The 23,016-nt window shown below is 32.5% G+C and overlaps 2 protein-coding genes and 1 pseudogene across 3 annotated transcripts; 1 reads left to right on the forward strand and 2 right to left on the reverse strand.

Moving 5' to 3' along the window:
* Positions 1-1,936: 1,936 nt before the first annotated feature.
* Positions 1,937-8,046, forward strand: LOC107900904 (shaggy-related protein kinase theta). Its single transcript, XM_016826681.2, has 13 exons — positions 1,937-2,232; positions 3,971-4,231; positions 4,607-4,699; positions 5,023-5,082; positions 5,194-5,466; positions 5,638-5,712; positions 6,035-6,091; positions 6,172-6,312; positions 6,754-6,804; positions 6,900-6,995; positions 7,078-7,161; positions 7,406-7,508; positions 7,583-8,046. The coding sequence occupies exons 1-13, from the start codon at positions 2,173-2,175 to the stop codon at positions 7,642-7,644; spliced, it is 1,416 nt and encodes a 471-aa protein (XP_016682170.1). The 5' UTR covers positions 1,937-2,172; the 3' UTR covers positions 7,645-8,046.
* LOC107900905 (uncharacterized) lies at positions 8,029-9,838 on the reverse strand. 2 transcript variants are annotated; one of them, XM_016826682.2, is made up of 3 exons: positions 9,447-9,838; positions 9,218-9,364; positions 8,029-8,371 (listed from the first exon to the last, which is right to left on the reverse strand). In XM_016826682.2, the coding sequence occupies exons 1-3, from the start codon at positions 9,729-9,731 to the stop codon at positions 8,228-8,230; spliced, it is 576 nt and encodes a 191-aa protein (XP_016682171.2). In that variant the 5' UTR covers positions 9,732-9,838; the 3' UTR covers positions 8,029-8,227. The 2 variants fall into 2 exon arrangements, with proteins under 2 accessions (XP_016682171.2, XP_016682172.2); XM_016826683.2 differs by having other exon boundaries at positions 8,029-8,411; positions 9,447-9,828.
* A 1,191-nt stretch (positions 9,839-11,029) lies between these two features.
* Positions 11,030-13,793, reverse strand: LOC107944914 (eukaryotic translation initiation factor 3 subunit I-like; annotated as a pseudogene).
* Positions 13,794-23,016: the final 9,223 nt, after the last annotated feature.

The raw sequence follows: 23,016 nt of genomic DNA on the forward strand, positions 1-23,016 counted from the left end.
ATGAATGTTTTGTTATATTGATGTCCATGTGTGAGTATATGATGTATTTTAGTAACATTTTTAATATATGTTATGTTCATTTATTCTTGTAGTGCTTACTAAGCCTTTATCGGCTTAAAGCGTATATTTTTAACGCGTAGGTACAGTTAGACTTGTCGAGCTTAAGTTGGGGTTGTGAGTTCTCATGTCATCACATCACTGAGGAAATAAGTGTAGGCATTATATTTTGGGTCAAAATGGCATGTACATAGGTAGACCAAATGTGTTCCAAGTGTTACAGACTAAAATACAAACTTTTAAAACTGATCTATTTTGGTATTTTGATTTAACTATTTTGGTTCTATATGAAATGAATTATTGAAAGCTATATGTATGCATGCAATTGTGGTTTGATAATGTGATAATTGTGATTGAATTGGAGTTGTTTTAAGTAGTTTTAATGCATTTTGAATTGGTTTTAAGTGTTGAGATGAAACCGGTGTATTGCAGTGGTTTTTAGCAAATTTCCAAATTATTTTTATCAAGATTAACCCAAGGTAATGATACCAAGGGGAAAAGTATTGATATCTGGGCCTTAAAACTCAAAATTTTCAAAACAAAATGTGATATCGATATCGATATCATATTTGGTATCGATTTTAAAGGCAATATATCGATACCTAGGCCCAAGGTATCAATACATTCATCAAAATTTTAAAAATTTGAAGTTCCAGAATGCTATTTTGGTATCGATATTGTTTAGGGGTATAAATACCTTTCATAAGGTATCGCTACCATGTGTTTAAGTATCGATACTTACCTCTGTTTTGAGTAAAAATCATTTTTAAATCATTTCTAAACGTAATCAATTAACCAATAATGGCTCCAGACGTTTCTAGTAATAATTATTGAGTTAAATAAGTTATAATACTATGTGTAAATGTTCAAATTACATAGTGTCTGGTCAAGATCACTTTGGCACTAAATATAATAGCTTTATATCGAGTCCCGATAGTCGAACCGGGTATAAGGGTGTTACAGTCAAAACTATACCATCTTTTCCAAAACATAGGTATTGTAGAAGAGTTTGCTAGAGGAACCATTGATTGACTTGAGGAGGTTGGCATAGAACTTATAAACCACCTCCATAGAGCTTCACAAAAGTAACAGATTAAAGATAATTCTTTTCATAACATCAATGCCTCAATCACCAAAGCTCATTTCATGCATGTTTTGATTCTCAATAAAGGTTTTTTCTTGGCAAAGAGCAAATATCTTTTGGTGCAGACAATGGACGAAAAGGTGTGCTGCTTCTTCAACATTTTATATATAAAAAATTTAAATATCTAAATCTCCATCCGTAATTTAAATAAGCAATACAAATTTAAATAATAAACACTCAAAATATTTATCTATATAACCACAACTAATAATTATAAAATCTAAATTCATAATATTCAAATCCAAAAAAACAAATCAAATATTCATGAATGTTCGGATCCAACCCCATCCTAAACAAATATAGTGTCCATGCAGTGCAGACCTAAGCCTTAAATTAGAAAATTTGTTAAAAGAAAAGTTAAACTTAACCGGCAAAAGAACGGTCAAAGATTGGCCAAAGCTCCGCCGAATATTTGGCGATGGATATATGTGTCCCCTATATGCGCCGCAAATACACTTTTTGGACCTTTCCAAATAAACAAAACCATAAAAACAAAAAAACAAAAACAAAATCTTTGTCAATTTACCCAAAGTTTTCTCTATTACTGATCGTTGGATCTCTAACAATAATACTATCCACGCTTCAAATTTATCCTTTGATTTAAGTTCAAAAGATGAGGCTGGTATGATCGGCTTTGACCAACCATAAACACCAAACCAGGAAATTTATATGGTGGCTTTTAATTTTTTTTAATTTTTAATTTTTTTTTCTTTCAATTTGTGTTTTCTAAGAAACACATAGGAAAGAATAAATAGAGATCGAGGAATATTTTAATTTTTTTTGTTAGGATATTTTTTGGTTCATATTCTCTTGTAATAGAATCGAAGAAGGTGGAAGTAGAAGAGAGAAAGCGGATTTTCTCTCTTCTCTTCTACATTTTTTGTTTTTTTTTCTTTTGTTTCTCATGACGGCATAATTCGTCGTTTTTATTCCAAGAAATTAGGGTTTGGGTTTGGTGAATTTCTAAGATCATGAATGTGATGCGTCGTCTCAAGAGCATTGCTTCCTCTCGCTCTTCTATTTCCGATTCCGTAAGTTCTATTTCGGGCAAATAACCAAAAAAGGCCGTTTTTTTTCAAAATTTACCGAAATGGGCCGGTTTTTTAATTATTTACCGGAATGGGCCATTTTCCACGAAATCGCGTCCACGTCAGCGTGATGTCAGGGTACGCGCAGGAAATCGCGTCCACGTCAGCGCGATTTGCTGACGTGGAAGGAAATCGCTCCCTCTAGGACGCGATTTGCTGACGTGGCATGAACAGTGTGTTTTTAGCTTGGAAAACTTTGAAAGGCCATAACTTTTGGCTCGGTTGTCTGATTGAGACGGATTTTTTTTTATTTTGAATAACTTTTCGAGATCTACGCGCTGGCAAACTGCCAAAGGTGGTTTGCCAAAGTTTTCATCGAAAAAGATCCTTTTTTGCCCCTAAATTTTGATTTTTTCGGTTTAAAATTGAATTTTGAAACATTCAAATCGTTATTTTCCTTATTTATTTGAAGTAAACACCGGATCTTTTTTTACAGCATTGTCTTATATCATCCTGTTATAGGTATAAGTCAGCTCATTCCACTTTTGAGAAGTTCCCTAAAATTTTCCATTTTATTCAATTTAGTCCCTAAAACCTAAATAGTCATATTTTCAAATCTAAGCTTCGTTTTTCAATTCAAATTCAATTTCATCCTTCCATAACATTCAAATATTCTTAAATACAAAAAATTCGTGCTAATTTTGAAATAATTACACTTTAGTCCCTATACTCGTAACTAACAAATTATACTTTACAAATTAGTCCCTATTCATCTCTAAGCAGTTTGCCAGCGCGTAGATCTCGAAAAGTTATTCGAAATAAAAAAAAATTTGTCTCAATCGGACAACCGAACCAAAAGTTATGGCCTTTCAAAGTTTTCCAAGCTAAAAACACCTTGTTCATGCCACGTTAGCAAATCGCGTCCTAGAGGGAGCGATTTCCTTCCACGTCAGCAAATCCCGCTGACGTGGACGCGATTTCCTGCGCGTACCCTGACATCGCGCTGACGTGGACGCGATTTCGCGAAAAATAGCCCATTCCGGTAAATAATTAAAAAACCGCCCATTTCGGTAAATTTTGAAAAAAAACGGCCTTTTTTGGTTATTTGCCCTTCTATTTCCCCCTTATTTTTTATGGACCCGATGGGCTCTAAGCTCCGTTTGTTTGTTAAGAAAATGGTTTGAAGGAAAGAAAGCAAATATAACGGGTTATTTTTATTTTATTTTTAAGACTCTTCGTTGAATATATATATATTTGCACTTTTCTTTCATGAGTAGCTAAACAGGGAAAAAATTTCTTTTGATTTCTGTATATTATTTCTTGATTTAGCTGGGGTATTAATTATTCTATGTTGAATATGCGTTTTTTTTCATTAAAAAATACTAGTTTTTTTTCGTACGTGACTATTTGTCGCTTTACAGCTGGATAATTATATAGTAATTGTTTTCCTCTTTGCTGCATTGTTTTTGTCTTGTTTTGAAATGGTTACATTGAGGCTGAACTGGGTATTGATTTGTAAATGTATTAAGCTACTTTCCTCTTCCAGTTTGTGTAATATTTATGCAATCTTGTGGAATACAAAATTCCATGTGCTGAAAAAAACATAATATGAGAGTTACATTGAGGCTAATATTAAAGATAGAAATAAAAAAAGCTACTCTTTCTATGAGGTGCTTGTTTTTCTTTCGATTTTTGTTTTCCATTTCTTGATTCTTCTGAGAAAATTTTCTTGTCTCATCAGGGTGGTGATAGCTTCACCAAGAGGGCAAAGTTTGATCAAGAATCAGAATTCAAGGCAACAGGGGAATCAAATATATCTGATAGGAGTACACCTGGGCCAGAGCATCATATGGCTTCTACTTCATCGGAAACTGTAGCAAGCACGTCCAATGCAGCTTCTAGTTCTAGTAATATAACAGAGAAATTAGATCTCGATCAGCTCCCTAATGAAATGCATGAAATGAGAATTAGAGATGAGAAAACTACTGGCCATTATGATAAGGTGATTCTGTGGTCTTATAGTCTTCAAAATGTCTCTGTACATGTATGTTGACGTTTTTACCTTGTCTTCATATCTAACTTGTTTTATAATTTATAATCAAGTATGCTGGAATGCCATCCATTTGAGAAGTTATTCTTTTCATACTTATACTTAAAAGCTTTGAAGCTCTTGATATAATCTGAAGCAATTACTAGTTTCTATCTTTTTTTATGACTTCAATTGAACCTTAGCAGGGAACCAATCTATCTCTTCTAGAAATTTTGTGACCAACTTTCTGCATAATGTTATTTGATTATTTGAAATGATTTAAAGCTATCTAAAGTTAGCTTCCCTAATTATTTCTAAACCTATTGCTTTGAAACTTGTATTGCGCAGGATGTTGGATCTAATGTTATTAATGGAAATGGAACAGAAGCAGGTCAAATAATTACAACTGTTGTTGGTGGTCGAGGCGGGCATCCAAAACAGGTGATTTGATTTTGGTTGACATTTTGTTGCACATTGTTAACTGCTAATCTGAAATATGTTTAGCAGCCTATGTGTGAACTAATGTTGCTTGATTCTTTTTCTTCTTGAAAATTTCCCACTGCTTTTTTCCTTCTGGGTGGAGTGGGAATTAAGTTTTTTTCTGTTAGGTTGTTTAATCTAGGTTATATCTAAAAAATGTTGCTGAAGCCATAGTCATGTTAGAAACTTGGTTTACATGTTTGTATTCCATTGCATTTGATTACTATGTTTGTATTAAGCCGCAATTAATTCTTAACAAAGCATCTTTTTCTATTGTGCTCCAGACAATCTCGTATATGGCTGAGCGTGTGGTTGGGACTGGTTCATTTGGTGTCGTCTTTCAGGTATGAGTATATTGACATGTCATCACCTTCTTGTCTATAACCATTTTCTCTTAGTGTTTGCATTTATCAAGTATATTTCTCTGAGTTATAACACTTTATGTTATGATGTAGGCTAAATGCATGGAGAGAGGTGAACCTGTTGCTATAAAGAAGGTTCTGCAGGATAAAAGATACAAGAATAGGGAGCTGCAGATTATGCATCTACTTGATCATCCTAATACAGTCCAATTGAAGCACTATTTCTTTTCAACCACCGAAAAGAATGAGCTCTATCTTAACCTTGTTCTGGAATTTGTACCTGAAACAGTTTTCCGAGTTTCAAAACACTATTGTAGAATGAATCGCCATATGCCCTTTTTTTATGTACAGCTGTATACATACCAGGTGATCCTTGACCTTGCCTAGCTTTAGCTAATTAGTAGTGGGTTGTGAAATTGTACTGGTTCAACTATTGATCTAACCATTTCGTGTTGCTATTCTAAGCGCACATTATGACAAGCTATACTGCTTTTCTCTCTCTCTCTCTCTTTCTTTCTCTCTTTTCTTCTTTTGTAGATATGTCGTGCTCTAAATTATTTACACCGTGTGGTTGGTGTATGCCATCGTGATATTAAGCCACAAAATTTACTGGTAAGACATTTTTGCATTTATGTTATGAACTGGTGATTGATATTAAGAAGTACTTCAATTTCTTGTTTGAGAATTTTACCTATCACCTCGACTTGACAATTTTTTTCATCTTGAATGCGCTATAATACGTGACACTGCGGTGTAATGCTGGTCAGTCATAATGCTTGTTCAAGGATTTCTTTGTGTGCACGCATGATTTAATGTGTCTTCTCTTCACTGTGATATATAGTTGACTTCAACATGTCATTGCTTTTGTTCTTATAATGATTGGTTTTATTAAATGGTAAAAGCATATTGGAGCTAATGTTTGGATGATTTGCAGGTCAATCCCCAGACTCACCATCTCAAGATATGTGATTTTGGCAGTGCGAAGATGTTGGTATGTTTAAATTTTTCGGAAGTTTGAAAATCCTTTTTTCTGGTTTGTAAAACTTTTGAGACTTACTCTGCAATCCTTAGGTGCCAGGTGAACCCAACATATCATATATATGCTCACGATTTTATAGGGCTCCAGAACTCATATTTGGAGCAACGGAATACACAACTGCGATTGACATGTGGTCTGTCGGTTGTGTCATGGCTGAGCTTCTGCTTGGACAGGTGAGTTAAAAATATGTGTATATTTCCTTTTAGATGTAGCTTTGGTGTCAACTTATGTTCTATTTTCCATCTAATGCTTGCGTGGTTCTAGTTTCAATGTATTTCAAATCTACTGGTTTCATTGACATTCACAATGTGTCTGCATTTCAACATTGTTATATTCTCCTTTGCATCTATTTCTGCACCATCTTTTATGCAGTCGCTTTTTGATTTCTCTGTAAGATATAGAGGGCTTTGGCATCCTGAAGTCCTTCGTCGAAACAGATTTTACAAAATTATTCTTTCATCTATCTACCATCTGCCTCCTTTTGTCTTCTTCTCCAAGGCATCCATTTGTAGTGTGTTAAACTCATATCTTCTGGAAAACTGTTCTATGCATTAGTACTTTGTAGTAGATAGATGGTATTTTCTAAAGCATACTGGGTATTACACCATTTGCAGCCATTGTTTCCTGGTGAAAGTGGTGTTGATCAGCTAGTGGAAATTATAAAGGTGCACATCTATGGCTTTTTTGTGACTCGTAGTTTTACTTTTCATTTTATCTGTTTTTTAATTTTTTTTCACTTCATTTTGCTTTATCATATCAGAAATTGGGAACTCCCACTAGGGAAGAAATCAAATGCATGAATCCAAAATATACAGAGTTCAAATTCCCTCAGATCAAAGCTCATCCATGGCATAAGGTGTGCTTATTGGATCGGCTTCTAATTATCCATATATGTTGTGCAGTAAAAGTGGATATCTAACTCAAGTTACAATTTTTAGATATTTAACCGGAAAATACCTCCTGAAGCATTGGATCTTGTGTCAAGGCTGCTTCAGTATTCGCCAAACTTACGTTGCACCGCTGTAAGTATTTCACATTATGTATCATTGTTGTTTTCAGCTGCATATCCATTTTCGTTTATCGACTTGAATCTTGATAGGGAACAACAGTTGTGTGATTATCCCCCAACCCACCTTTATGACCAAGTTGTAGCTTAAGCACTCTATTTCGAATGGTAGCAACCGACTGCAAGCCATCATAACGGATTAAAATAGTTTCATGTTCTTTTGCAAACTCTTACCTCCATCTTTACTTCCTGGTTTTCAGATTGAGGCTTGTGCACACCCTTTCTTTGATGATTTGAGAGACCCCACTGCATGTTTGCCTAACGGGCGAGCTCTACCTCCTCTATTCGATTTCACGGCTCAAGGTAAGCTAGGTGGGTTAATCGTTTTTGCATTTTATACCTGTTCTGACTTCTCAAATTACACATTTCAACTGCAGAATTGGCTGGTGCATCTCCCGAACTACGTCAACGTCTTATTCCGGAACACGCAAGGGCATAAGATCAAATGAGACCAGCATCTATAGTCAAACTGTAAATTGTTTTGGATGCTTAGTTGCCACACCACCCTACCATCAAGCCAAGCACCCACAGGATATACAAATTCCCTATAAATGGATATGCTGGTGATGAGATATAGAAGAACTGCTTTGCCAAACAGGTTTTTGAGTTCTTTTTCTCATTTGTACGGGCTTTGGCTGCCACATATAGTAGTTTATTATTAGCAATCATGATTCAAAAAGCCTAAATTTTCAAAACAGAAGATTTAGAACTTATTACATTGTATAATTTTCCTACTACTACAGAGATGCAAAGTGTCCATGTAAATCCACGCTTTGTTTTCCGGTGATTTTTTTCACTGTAGCTAATTTATGAACTATATCAATAATAAATTACTTCGTTACATTAAATAAACGCCGGTTTAGCGGCAAAAGATTTGTGTTGATTTGAAAATAAAACATTATATTTATAAGCACAAGAATGATCTCATGGAATCCTAGGATCACTTTGTCTACTGCACATTTTTATTGAGAAAAATGAGTTGGAAATTGAGATAATAAGGGCATAATATTGTTTTGGGAATTTCACAACTTGGCAAGGGGTGAATTATGGAAGGTAGCACGAGAAGTAAAGAGCAGTTTCCCAGTTTTCTTCATCTTGAATTCAATAGAAACTGCAGTTATATTCCTTCCACTTTTCACTACAGCTCCATCAACAATCAGCTCTGCCTGCATATTGAATGATGGTTTATGTACATCCCAAGGAAGACTGCAATCAAGCATGCAACAGAACAAGACTAGATCATACAAAGCTAGTTATTTCCTGAGACGTATTAATTACACTAAAAGTCTCCTCCTCCAAGCATCAATCAGGTTATTCTGTTTATCTAGCCATCAATTCCGATGTTACACGGAGTATATTAAAAACGCATTACGCACATCTATACCTATCTCATAAACTGCTTGGCTCTAACATGTCTCTTTAAACATCGTCAAATCCAAGGTATAAATGTAGTAGATACACACATGTATAAAATTGATCAATATGTTTCATGTTATCTAAACTGGTATCTAACGTCCAAACTCCAAACTTGATTGACGTAATTCTACAGAATTAGAGTTTTGGAAGTTACAAACCAATTTAGAATCTAACCTATATCAAAGGTAGAATTTGCCTAAGGCATAATGTTTAAATGAGAGGTCAAGGAAGATCATGCAAAGCAATTTGACAAAAGCAACCTATATCAATTCCACTTTGACTCCAAATCAGAGGTTCAACAAAAATCAACGTTCTATTAAAGACATTCTAGAACGACTTTGGTCATCACTAGAGAATTAGGAGGAGATTTTTAACAATGGTATGAAAATTGAGCAAGGTCACGGTTGCAAGTTGCAATCTCCCCATGATTCCATGCATATAATCCTATCTTTTCCAGCCAAATCTTTCTCAACATAACTAAAAAGGGGAACAGAAACAGGTTCAAAACTGAGATAGAATCTGAAATTTGAATCAATACTATACTATAATTTGGGATTTAACCAAAAATGAGATATCAAAAATCCAAAAGAGCTCACATCTTTCGGAGCAGCAGAGAGATAAGACATCCCCAAATCAACAAGGAAAATTTCCTTATCCTCACCGACCACCGTCCTAGTCGTCGCAATCGCCACCCTTTCCGCTATCGCCGCAACGGCCCCTCCATGTAACCCACCAAAATAATTCTGCAACCCAAAACAAACTGAGAGGAATAATTGTTATAATAATTCAGATAAAAACGATAACAAGTTCAAAACAAAGAATTACGGCGACAGCGGGTGTGACGGTGGCGAAGCAGGTGACGTGGCCACGTCGGACAGTGTGGGTCTTGAGGGTGTTGCATAATAAATTGGAGTAGAAGTCTCTGGAACTGTAGTTTTCTACATTGGGATCGTGCATTCCTACCCTTTTCAAGAAACCCATAACTTGAGGCTCGTAGGGGTTAGCTCCGTCATCGGATTTGGTGGAGGTAGCAGCCCCACCAGGTGAAGTTGATGACGTTTGCAGCTCCCGGGAACCAGGAACTGTAGCTTTGGAAGAGGGGTTTGCCATATCTCTCTATCTCGATTTCAGTGTAGAATGACTGTAACCTCACTATTTTCCTTTTTTTTTCCGTAAAAAGCCTCAAATTTTTTCAAAAAAATAATTAAATCCCTACCTTTTCTTTTTCCAACCAATTGGCTACTTTAATTATTAAAATAAATCAAAAACTATTTTAATTGTTAACTTTAAGCGTACGTTTGGTTCGCTGTATTAGATTAGAGGTGTATTGGATTAGAGGTGTAATAGCAAATCAACTGTTTGGTTGAATGTAATGGAATAGAGGCGTAATAGTAATCTTGTGTTTGGTTGAATGGAATAAAGATGTAATAGCATAATGGAAAAAACTAAAATGACTAGAATACCCTTAGCATAAATTTGTTTTAGTAAATGATTATTGTTATTGTTATTTAAATTTTAATAAGATTATTATTATCAATAATAAATAATTTAATCATATTTAAACATAATTATTATTAAATATATTTTAATTAAAATATATAATTTAATAAAATTCTTAATAATTTGCAGAAATTTGTTTTGGTAAATTATTATTGTTATTGTTATTTAAATTTTAATAAGATTATTAATATCAACAATAAATAATTTAAAAGATAATTTAACATAATTATTATTAAATATAATTTAATAAAAAATATATAATTTAATAAAATTATTAATATTAAATATTCTTATATGAATTTAATAAAATTATAATATATAATACTATAAAATATAATTTAAAATAATTACTATTAAATATAATTTAATAGAAATATATAATTTAATAAAATTCTTAATATTAAATATTTTTAAATGAATTTACTAAAATCATAACATATAATACTATAAAATATAATTTAAAATAATTATTATTAAATATAATTTAATAAAAATATATAATTTAATAAAATTCTTAATATTAAATATTCTTAAATGAATTTACTAAAATCATAATATATAATACTATAAAATATAATTTAAAATAATTATTATTAAAATATAATTTAGTAAAAATATATAATTTAATAAAATCCTTTAATATTAAATATTCTTAGAATTTACTAAAATCATAATATATAATACTATAAAATATAATTTAAATTAATTATTTTTAAATATAATTTAATAAAAATATATAATTTAATCAAATCATTATATTCCAATATAAATATCTTAGTCAAAATATGACTAATTTTCCGAAGCATGGGAAGAGGATTTATCTAGTAATTTTAAAATTTATCTCAAAAATGCTTAAATTAATAAATTGAAAAAAGAAAAAATCGAGAGGTATTTGGGTCAGACTCAAGTTATTTCCAAAATGTGTTCGGATGCTTAAATTAATGAATGAAAAATCACATAAGCGATAAAGTGGCAAAACATTTGCATATTATACAGCTTTAAAGAAACTCAGAATACATAACAAATGATGTTTGCATTTTAAAATATGGTAAAAAATATATTGCTTTAACGAAAATACAACAAAACAGATCCCAATACCATGCCCCATGGATCTAAATTTACCCACTCTTACTTCGACCAAGCGACCGTATCGATTTCAGCTTGTGCACTCCTATATAATTCCAGTCTCTTCGCAAGAGCGGATCGGCATTCCATGATTGCTGGATCCTCATTCAATAATGCCGATAATCATTTTTGCTACAAAAGAAATTTCCCAGAAATCATTCACTGATCATCTGTTTCACCAAAATAAGTAATAGACGGTAAGTTGGTTAAGAGAGGACATTTCTCACCTCCAGTTTACCCAATTCCGTGTAGAAAAAGTCAAACAGGCTTCTTTTAGCTTCACGGACTTGACAATAAACAATGGACTTTGGAATCGAGTGGCTCAAAGTAGCGCAGACCATATATACGTAAGACAAAACTGTACTTCCTGCTCATACATTGTTAGGATTTGCAGCAACAATGTTCAGCTGTCATTCTTGCACAAACCATAAAAAATGTACACTGCAAAGTTATTGGAAACAGAGGAAGTGGCAATTTGCAGCAACAATCTACAATACACTTTTCCTAGGATTTTCGAAGAAAGTCACATATAAAATACGCGTTATCCTAAAATATTGTTGGCAGTAACATCGTTGTAAATCTTATTTAAGTAAATTTTACTAGAAGGAGCACACAATAAAGATCAAATGCATTTTACCTTCTCAATGTAAGAGCGAACCATGTTCTCAATATCTTGCACAATGCTCTCGGGCTGACCCTCTACATCTAGCAAGATAATCAATCAATTTCAGATAGTATCATACAAATTAATCAAGAATTTCACTGATCATGTTGCAGCGGAAAAGCTAAAAGGATAGGGTTTAAAGTGATAAAATGGTATGGCTATTATATTTGAATTTAAAATGAGAAAGACAATTGCACTTTGAATATTGCACTTTTTTTTTAGGTCACCGTGGAAATATATTGCAGACAACGAATAACAGTAATATAAGGCTTCAAATTTTCTAGGTGTAAATTTACTAGGCATTACAATATTAGACACCTTTAAGCCTTAGTGCTAGAAGTTTAAATGTTTCAAGTCCAGAAGTTATTACAATACTAAGAAACGAGATACTAACTTCAAGAACTAGAAAAAGGCTATGTCAGATTTTTAATGCAGCCAACTAAAGAAAGATGCAGTTAGGGGCAAAGGGAATTGCATACAAGTTATGCTGCTCATATTTGTTCTTACTTACATGGTCGAGAAGTGGAGACATAGCAACAGCATTGACTGGACGTTCAGTAACATAGGTCTTGATAAGATTCAACGTTCTTGTGTCCCATAGCTAAACATTTACAGAAAAATGTAAGAAGAATCAGGCAGAGGAAATTTTAGCCAAAGAATAAAGAATCTGGGGTTATTTCAGAAAATAGCCACAAATGCTCAAAAAACTTGTGAGGTTAATAAGATGCATCACCTTGGCAGATTTATCTAAGGAACCAGTAAGGAAGTGTGAACCGTCTGCAGATTTTGTAAGTGATGTTATTGTCTTTTTGTGACCCGATTCCTTGTCAGCCTCCCTAAGTAGTTTTCCAGTCTAGAAGACAACATCGACAAATCCAACCCGAAAGATAAGATCATTTCCAATGTATAGATTAATAAAGGAACATGACAGAGGATATTGAAGAAAGATAATTAAAAAATAAGAAAAGATCTAGTTTGAAGAATATCAAGAAGTGAAAACAAATTATTACATCAGAATATTTTCAATGTTGAAGACAAACCGATCAATTGTGCAACATTATAGAACAAAAATAGCTTCCGTGTTCACAAAAAGAACTATTCATATCTGACAGCAATTTACCTCAGAATCCCATATACGAATTACGGCATCTTCTCCAACACTAACGATAGTCCTATTGAGGGGTCCCCAAACAGCTCTGTTTATTCTACCTTACAGAGAATAAATCCATATCTGACTATTACAGCTAGTTTATCCCCTACAGAGAAATCCACCGACCTCGCAGGAGAACCGAAATTGAAAGTATATAATTGAGCTCCCGTTTGAACATTCCACAGCTTCACAGTTTGATCGGCACTTCCCGTAATAAGCCTCATCGAATCCCCTACAAGTTTTGAGGGAGGGGACTAAAAATTGGAACTTCAAGTTTAAAAACTAAAAAATAAAATAAATAAAGAACAAAAAGAACTTACTTGAGACGTCGCAAGACCAAACAGCGCCATTATGGCCACGATAAGTGCCGAGACGCTCACCATTGTCGGCGAACCAAACGGTAGGGGTATGGTCTTTAGCTCATGAAAACAAAAGATCTCCATCTCTGTTGTACTTGAGAAAAGTCAATGGCCTTTCATGACCTTTCATCAAAATCGGCCTCATCTTTTTCTTTTCTTCTTTTCTCGCCAAAAATTTAAAGAAAAGAAGAACTTGCCGCTTCTGTCGATGCTGTGAGGGAGAGGGTGGGTGGAGATGGATTTCAGTGATGACTGCTTGGGAGAGGCTTGGGAGGGTAAAAGAGTACCGATTAGGTAATCCTTTCTTTTGGAAGGGATTTGCAAATCGGCGCTGCATAAGGAAAAATGGGGAATCCGTCCGCAGTGTAATAGGCCCGTATTAGGACAATACAGCCAACCAAACAAGGTAATCAGTGGGGCCACAGATTAGGGGTGTAATACATGGTCTAAGAGTTTCTATCCTCAATTTTTTCAGTTAAAGTCATTGTGTATCACTGCATGACATGTTAAAAAAAACGATTAAAAATAAAATTTGATAAAAATTATTAAATTTTAATAAGTAGTATTTAAAAGTTATTAAAAATCATAAAAATTGAAAATTTTTATAAAAATCATAAAAAATTAAGAAATATGAAAAGAAATTATAAAATTTTATAAAGTCGTAAGAAAATTATAAAAAATGTAAAGAAATCTAAAATTCATAAAAATTATAAAAATTATTGTGTCCCATTATCGTGTCTCTCCAATACAACCAAGTCGATCATAATCGATCCAATGTTTCCTTAGTTGTGCTTACCTTTCTCCTCTACTTACATTCAATCTTTTCTTGTTGGCTTTGATTATCAAACCAATTTCAACCCAAACTTTAGAAATATTAGAAAAAGTGAACGTCCTTGTAGCTATTGTTGCATTTTGTCATGCTATAGCATGCATCATTGATTCCTTGTGCTGCTTCCTTGTCAATATTTGTAATGATATGTAGTGTACGTGTGTATCCAAAAATTATCTGATTTCATATGTTTGTAATGATCTTTAGTGTGTGTATGTATGTATGTAACACTCCCCTTAGAAGCAACTCTCACAACAATTTCGGTGTAAAAAATTTCATCAACTTTTATCAAGTCATTCACTGATATAGTTCTTTCCTCTACTTGATTTTATAATCTTTTTATAATATTTTTTACAATTTTATAAAAAATATATTTTTTTTCTATATTACTATATGTTTTATAAAATTTTTTACTATTTTTATAAAAAATTACAAGTTCTTTATAAATTCTTTACAATATTTTATATTTTTTTTATATTTTTATAATTTTTTTCTATTTTTAATAAATTTTTAATATTTTTCCATAAATTTTTTTATAAAATTTTAATATTTTTCTATAAATTTTATTGATTTTTATTTTTTATCATTTTACGCCACATGTCATGCCGTGTTGCAACACATGATAACTTTAACCGGAAAAAAATTTGGGGGCCATTAATTTTAATGGTCAAAGGGCTTTTTTGATGCAATTTGACAATTCAATTACCTAATTGAGTGTAAAAAAAATAGGGGGCTTAATTGGTTTTCTTGAAAAAGTTTAAGGGCTTTTTTACACCCTTAAACCTTTTGTTTAAGGGCAAGTAGAATACAATTAAAATATAAATATAGGTACAAGTAATCAAAAGTATTAAATTATTATAAACGGACTATTTGAGTAATTACAATGCAAAATCAAATTATTACATCAGAAGCAGACTAAGAATTGATACAATCTAAACTGAAGCCAATAAATTGACTGAATTAAAACTCGCTTATGACAACCGCACATGATTGGACTTGGAGGCCTACCTATATAATTACTATGATAGGTCTCAAACTTGGATACTCAAGATCCAAGGCTTCCACTTTTGCCAACTGAAATCTAATTCTTTACTCTAAATTCTTTTATGAAATATGTCGGTAAAAGTATCGTGGTGGCTATTTATTAGAAATATATCTGCAATTTTATTTTATTTACTTAAAATAGATCAATTAATTCATTTACATTAGATCAAATAGATAATTTACTATTTTGTTAAAGTTTCATCTATTTTTATAATTAAGCGATGACATGATTGACAGAGTAAGTATACAACAACACTTAATGTGTCACATGCACATTATACTAATGTGATATTTTATCACATTATCAAATATTTAAAAATAAATAATCCTAAAAAATAAATAAATTTTTTTAATAATCTTTATATATACATAAGCACAAGTTTGGGAAAAAAAATTTAATTGGCAATAATATTTTTAATGATCATTTAATTACTAAATTGATATTAAATAAATAATTTTTCTATAAATAATGGAGTTTTTATTCATTTGAACTATTTCATTAAGAATAATAGATAAAATATCATATAATTAAAATATAAAATCATATCATAATTTTTTTGTATAATAGAGTTTTTTTTTTTGAACAAGTTGAGTATATTAATTATAACAATATAGATTATTTTAAATCAATTGTCATTTAATTAGTGTTATAGTTATATCCTAATTATATGTAAGATTTATTATTATAAGTAACATTCAACAAATGGAAATTTTTAGCATTGATAAGTTCGAAATGACTCAAAAATAATAGAATATTAAAGTAATTGTAACACCACTAACCTGTCTCCATCGCCGGATTAGGGTTATGGAGCATTACTATACGACATAGAACCTTTAGCATCAAATACAGTGAACAACATGCAATTTATATCTCAACATTTGATAACATAATTTAACTATGGCAAAAATTACATTTTAGGCCTTAAACTGAGCCTTCGGGGCCCTAAAATTAATTTAGAAACAAACATGGATTGATTTGAAACAAAAGAAAGAATTTAGGAAAAACATGAAAATTTTGTGAAACAGGGGTCACATAGCCTTGTAAGTATTCGAAGTAAGGACACACGGCCGTGTCCTAGCCTGTGTGTATATTCGAAAATAGGGTCACACGGTCGTGTCGCAAGCTGTGCTCGAAACTATTTTAGGAGACATGGTCGTGTGGTAGACTATGTTTCAGACCGTGTGTAACCTACACCTATAATCTTTAAGACACACGATCGTGTAGGTTGGCCGTATGTGGCACATGGCAATGTGACAGCCCGTGCCCTAGGCCGTGTGCTCCATAATTAGCCTCTAAAACAAGTCATCTCAAAGCCAAATTACCTTGCCCAACAAGCTACTCTATTTGCACATACATTCAATGGACCTAAATGCACATTAAACATTCATAAACATACAAATTCAATCAACCTAAATACTTTAACCAATATGCCATCCAAAGGTACCTCATTTCATACCAAAACAAAATCAATTAAGAACAAATCTATAATGTCACATCTCAATCATAAAACATAAGCAAAATAGTTACCTAATGTCAACAATTATCAACCCATTTCACCATTCGAAACAAGCATACCTAAAAGACCATTTTCATATAGCATTTAACATATACAAGCCAACTATACCATATATACATATAACTATTTACAAAAGTAATCAAAACACAACAAAAGTATAAATGACATTAAACCATATACATGTCATTTATAACCATACCCAAAACAACTCAAAATCTACCAAAATGTTTGCTCGATAGTGTGATAGATATCCGACAAAGTTTCAATCGATCGAGCTTCCGACGATCTACAAAATAAAGGAAAACATCTTCATAAGAATTTAATGTTTAGTAAGTTTGTAAAAGGTAAACTTCAACTTACCGAACATCAATTAACAATCCACACAACTATGCTCATTGCATCATTTTACATTAAACTTTCCTAAGCACCATAATTCACATGGTTAGTAAATATCATGAAAACATAACATATGTGCATCATCTCATATACTAGGACATAAATTCCATACCTTTCTTTTTCATCACATAATAACTTTACATTCATCACATTCATAAGTTCATATACATCTTACCTTTTCAATTGAACATTAGCAATAATAGGTTTTTATACATGCCTTTCCTTCATCCTTTACTTACCTGTTGAACCATCTAGATTTTCATCGGATACTTAAGAATGCTCACACATAGTGTGCCTTTTTCATGTAATTGTAACATTTCCTTTTCAATAATGCTCACACGAGTTGTGAAATGGGTTTGCTCACACGAGCTGCGGGTCAGAATGTTAGCTACACGATGCTGCTCACACGAGCTGTGAAGAATCCGCAACAAATGCAAGACCTCAGCCATCGGTAGGACATTCAAGATCAGCACCTAAAATCGTATAACCCTAATGACATGTTAATTGTATCTTAAGAATTCTTAAGGTTCAAACAGGATTATTTAACCGTCAATTATTCAAAACATCGTGATACTTAACAGATAATCAAATCAAACTATAATTAATAAGATTATAATTCATACAAACTTACCTCGATAACAAAGGTCGCAAAAGTAAAGTTGAAAACTAATCCAAAGCTTTTGTTTTTCCTCGGTTTAAGTCCGGTTATTGTGTATCTTGATCTAAATAAATAATTTCATTCAATTAAATATTTCAATAACTTCAGTTATTCAATTCAAGAATGTAATCCATATTAACAGAAAATTATAAAATTACCCCTACTATTTTAACTTTTTCACAATTTAGTCCTTAAGCCTATAGCTTGAAAATTTACCATTTTCTACTAAAAATATGCTAGCCCATTTTTCCCCTATACTCATATCAATCCATATTTTTCCTCATTTTACAAAATATACATAAATTTTACCATTTAAACAAATTAACCCCTAAACTTTAAATTCTCTAAAAATCACCTAACAGAACATGTTCATTTAACAATCAAAATTAATAATCTATCAACTAACATCAAAACATATTCAAACTCAACCATAGCAAGTCCCTCAACCTTTATTAATTTTTCAAATTAACCCTGGGCAACATAATTTAAGTTAAAACGAGCTAAAAAATGTAACAATCATTGAAAAATAATAGAAAAACCACTTACATGCAAGATTATTGCACTAGCCAAACCTTCAGGTTAAAAAATGATGCTTTCCTTCACAAATTCAGTGGTGAAACAAAGAAGGAAGAAGATGGCCACCAACAAATTTTTTTCTATTAATTTAGTCATTAATTACCATATTGCCCTTAAGTTATATCTTACATAACAACTAAATCATGTCCATCTTTGTCCACCATAAATTCATGTGGTATAATTACTACGTAAGTCCACTACCATATATTTCCAATGCTATTTAATCATTTAACAAATAAAATTCCACATCTGTATCTTTTTGCAACTTAATCCTTATCATATAATTAACTAGCTAAAATTAAATTTTTTTAACAAAAATTTATCACGACCCTAATGTAACCTTATAGACATTAAATAAATATGAAAATATTTACTCCCTTGTCAGAATTATGGTCTCAAAACCACAATTTCTGACACTACTGAAATCAGGCTGTTATAGTAATGGTTTTTAAAATATAAAATTTCAAGTTATAGTCAAATGACAATGGCACTGAAAAGAGATGAAAGAATATTTTAATCAATGGTAAGGTAAAAATATAATATTCATTCATCATCATCACATATTGATTTAGTTTATTATGTATATTATACTAAATCTATTTTAGAGTCACCCTTATTCACTTTCTTCTTTCATCATCTAATATAAAAAATTCACATTATATTTGTATTCTTCAATCTCTCGAATTTTTAGTTCATCATTTTATTTTTTATTATAAAAACCCTATAAACTATTTTTATTTTACCATCGTACTATAACTAAACTAAAGTACTAATTAGATATTTAAGTGTTTAGGTTAAAATTGATCTAGCACTCGCCTCCCTTGGGTACGATTCTTGAAGTACTCACCTACTCCGTTGTAACTATATTACAACTGAACCCGTATACTTTCGGATATCGCCTCATTAATATATATTTTATTGCAGTATTCACACTCTGAACATTAGTACGTCCGGAGGTGGTCATTAATGCAGCTACAAAAGATCCCTTCTCAATTCCTGTGTCTTCTCCCCTACTATTAGGGTTCTCAAAATTAGGGGTACACTCGTACCTCCACGTAGAGTCATTACTATTGACGTTCTTAAGTGCCACAATGATTTCCCACGTCGTTTTGGTCCAAATGCTTCCCCCATATATGACATCAAACTGTACCTGACAATCTTTGTCTAGACCTATATAGAAATATTGAAGTTGTATCGCACTCTCAACCCCGTTTTCGATTAATTTCCGTAGTATTCTCTTGAATCTCTCCCCAGTCTGCCCTAAAGTCTTTGAACCCCCTGCTTGAATTCGAATTACTTTTTATAAGCAGCTAGCACTTCATTCATAGGAACATTTAGCTTCAAAAATAATTGCGAGCTCACTAAAAGGCTCTATTTTAAACTACGACACTTTTTCTTCAATTACGAATTGAAAATATGATTTTAGCACAGTTTGTGCGAGCTCCTATGTGAGCTAAGGTTTTCAAAGAATGTTTTAATAAAGGTTTTTCAAGCTGTGTATCAGCAAAGCTCCCCTATTAGCTAAGGATAAGTTGTGTATCAGCGAAGCTCCCCACGTGAGCTTAAGTAATGAATTTGTGTATCAACGAAGCTCCCCATGTGAGCTTAAGTGCTAATTTACTTGAGAATAAGCTAACTAAGTATATCGAGAAAGCCTAATTTTTCATATCAAATTATGGCAAATCAATGACATCAAACATCTAAATGTTGAACCTTGTTGCTACCATCTATGAACAGGTTGAATGCGAAAAATGAATCAATCTCTGATACCAGTTTGTTGGAGATAAACTTATGTAAGCAACGAACAAGAAAAATAATGAAGAAATTGAAAAGATCAAACACTCAAATTTTACATGGAAAAACCCATCTGAAAAGAATAAAAAACCACAGGTAAAGATAATTTCACTAAATCGGAAAAAACGAATAGTACAAAGATGGAGATAAAAACTAAGCCCTAAAACCCGATAATAAGAACCCTAAAAAATAAAACACAAAATTTTCTGAAAGCTTGTAGAAGCTAATACTCAAATGTGTTATAGGTTAATCTTTCTAGGGTAGAAAATGGCCTATTTATAGGCTAAATTCGTAGGTAAAATAATATTAAAATAACCTACACTAATCAGAGTTCGACTGGGACAAATAATCATTATTTGACTGGAAAAAGAAAACTAAGAAAATTACATAACACGTTGCCATGTCCTCCATTGTGTCGTCGCGACGTCGTTTCTGCTTCTACCCTGTTTCATCATCGCGTTGTCGTGATGTTACATGGCTCCTTGTCGTGACATTGCTCTCTATTTATGTCTTATTTTGATCGAAAAGCGAGGCATACTCCACAATTTTTGAAATTTAATATTTAAGATATAGATTTACATTAAATTTCAAGATAAAGATATGTTTTTACTTTTATTCAAATTCATAATAAGCATTGCGGTAATAAAAAATATAAACATGGATATTCATATGCAATGCATGTGATCTAGAAAATTAATTATTAAAAAAAACCACATTGGATAGGAATTAAATAATCATTTATCATATGTTGGATTTAATTTACACGTTAACTTAATAATATAAAATAAATAAATGACATGTATTATCGTATAACTAATTTTAGATTTTGAATATATATTTTTGTGAATGGCTTAGCTTTATCGTTTAAAGTTTTTTTTCTATGAACAATCGTGTTATTTTTTGTGTATAATAATTATATTTAAGGTAATAAAAAATGTATTCTCTCTGTGAAAACTCTAGTTCTGAAACCAATCTAGTTGGAGAATTGATATTAAAAAAGGTTTGATTCAGAGATAAAAATGATAATACAAGTAGTGATATGTTGATCGATCTGTCTTCTGATCAACCAACCTCTTGGAAGGATAAGCTAGTTGGCCATTCTTCCATATCTGTCAAAAAAAGATTGGACGAAAAAGAACATTTTGATATTTTGGAAGGGGATATTCAGAAATCCTTTGTGAACAGAGTTCTTTATATCACTTTCTCGGGAAGGATTCATCAAATCCTCATACAGGGTATGGATAATACAGTAGTATTAATACTTCTGGGTCGTAACATTGGTTTTTCAGTTTTGCAGAATAAAATTTATAGTTTGTGGAAGCCCACGGCGCCGTTGCACATGATGGATATTGAAAATGGGTATTTCCTTATCAAATTTCAAAACAAGTTAGACTGTGAGAAGGCTCTCTCTAAGGTCATTGGACCATATTTGGTCAATACTTGACTATCCAACCTTAGACGATGGCTTTTAACCCTTTCCAGGCTTATCCAAATGTGGTTATTGCGTGGATCAAATTCCTTGGTCTACTTGGATATCTGTATAAACATAAAATTTTGGCTGAGATCGGAGAAATGGTTGGAAAGGTTATCAAGTTAGATATGAACACAAACAATAGGATGAGAGGCCGTTTTGCTTGGATGGCGGTTTATGTTAATTTGGAGAAGCCTTTGGTTTCTAAAATTTTAATCAATGGTCATTCACAAAGAGTGGAATAAGAATCTCTACCGACAATATGCTTTCACTGTGGGAGGTATGGCCATGTGAAAGATAATTGCTCCTTTAGGAGTCATGGAATCACTATGGAGAAGAAAACAGCTCCGTTTAAAATGCTACCAAAAAATCACAACATGGTCGAGGACGAAAAGGTGGAGAAAGACGAAAATTACGGGCCGTAGATGATAGTAGAAAGGAGATTAAAGAAAAATTTTAGGGATAATGTGCAGCATTCTTATGGGTATCAGGAGAAAGAGACGAAAGGTTCTCATTTTAGGGCTCTGAATAATAGGAATTTGAATCAAGAATTACCTGAACGAGACATGGCAGATCTTAGACGCAACAAAGGGAAAGAAATTCTCATTGTAAATAAACAAAGTAAGGAAAGTTCCTATCGCTATAATGGTCGACTGGAAATAGACTCGAAGAACAAAGGAAAATCTAAGGAGTTGGGTCCTAAATTGGGCCAAGTTTGGCTATTAGAGGACTTGATAACGTTGGGCCAGGTGTGGGGTCTAGCTTGGTTAATAAAAGTTGGGCAGGGAGTCTTATTACATCTAAAGGAATACCTCACAGATTGGGCCTTGGTAGATCTTCATCTACATAGGCTCGATCTTTGTTGGACCAATTAGGGCAACAAGCGACAGCCCAGAAGCTTCTTGTTGGTGGAAACAACAGCATTGGAAACCTAACGGCGAAAGGATATTCGTGTGGCCACTTAATTGGGGTTCCTCTTATTCATAATGATAGACCTTCGGTGAACCTTTCAACACCAAATTCATCTATGGAAGGACGTTCGACTGACGAAGTGGTGGTAGACGTTAGAAATCTCGACTCTGATAAGCATTCGATGGTAGTCTTTCCTGAAAATAAAAAACTTAACAACTCTCATTCTTTAAAGACCAGCCTGGTCTTGAATCAGGTGATGTTTTCTAGTCAGGGAAAAGGCATTAAATCTAAAGGTAGAGTTATCATAAAAAAATTAAATAAAGTGCATTCTGGTAGTAGTAGCCATTTCAAAATCAATGGTAGCCAACGTGTGTTGCTAAAAGACTTTATGTTTCAATTG

Source organism: Gossypium hirsutum, chromosome D08 (genome assembly GCF_007990345.1).
Source record: "Gossypium hirsutum isolate 1008001.06 chromosome D08, Gossypium_hirsutum_v2.1, whole genome shotgun sequence".
In the NCBI taxonomy this organism is placed as follows: Eukaryota; Viridiplantae; Streptophyta; class Magnoliopsida; order Malvales; family Malvaceae; genus Gossypium; species Gossypium hirsutum.

Excerpts from the sequence above, each read along its gene's own strand:
- LOC107900904 (XM_016826681.2), top strand. The coding sequence starts at position 2,173 with ATGAATGTGATGCGTCGTCTCAAGAGCATTGCTTCCTCTCGCTCTTCT. Across the intron at positions 5,083-5,193 it reads CATTTGGTGTCGTCTTTCAG|GCTAAATGCATGGAGAGAGG; the intron begins GTATGAGTATAT and ends GTTATGATGTAG. Across the intron at positions 5,713-6,034 it reads TTAAGCCACAAAATTTACTG|GTCAATCCCCAGACTCACCA; the intron begins GTAAGACATTTT and ends GATGATTTGCAG.
- LOC107900905 (XM_016826682.2), bottom strand. The coding sequence starts at position 9,731 with ATGGCAAACCCCTCTTCCAAAGCTACAGTTCCTGGTTCCCGGGAGCTG. Across the intron at positions 9,365-9,446 it reads CCGTCACACCCGCTGTCGCC|AATTATTTTGGTGGGTTACA; the intron begins GTAATTCTTTGT and ends TTTGGGTTGCAG. Across the intron at positions 8,372-9,217 it reads TCTCTGCTGCTCCGAAAGAT|GCAGAGCTGATTGTTGATGG; the intron begins GTGAGCTCTTTT and ends TTCAATATGCAG.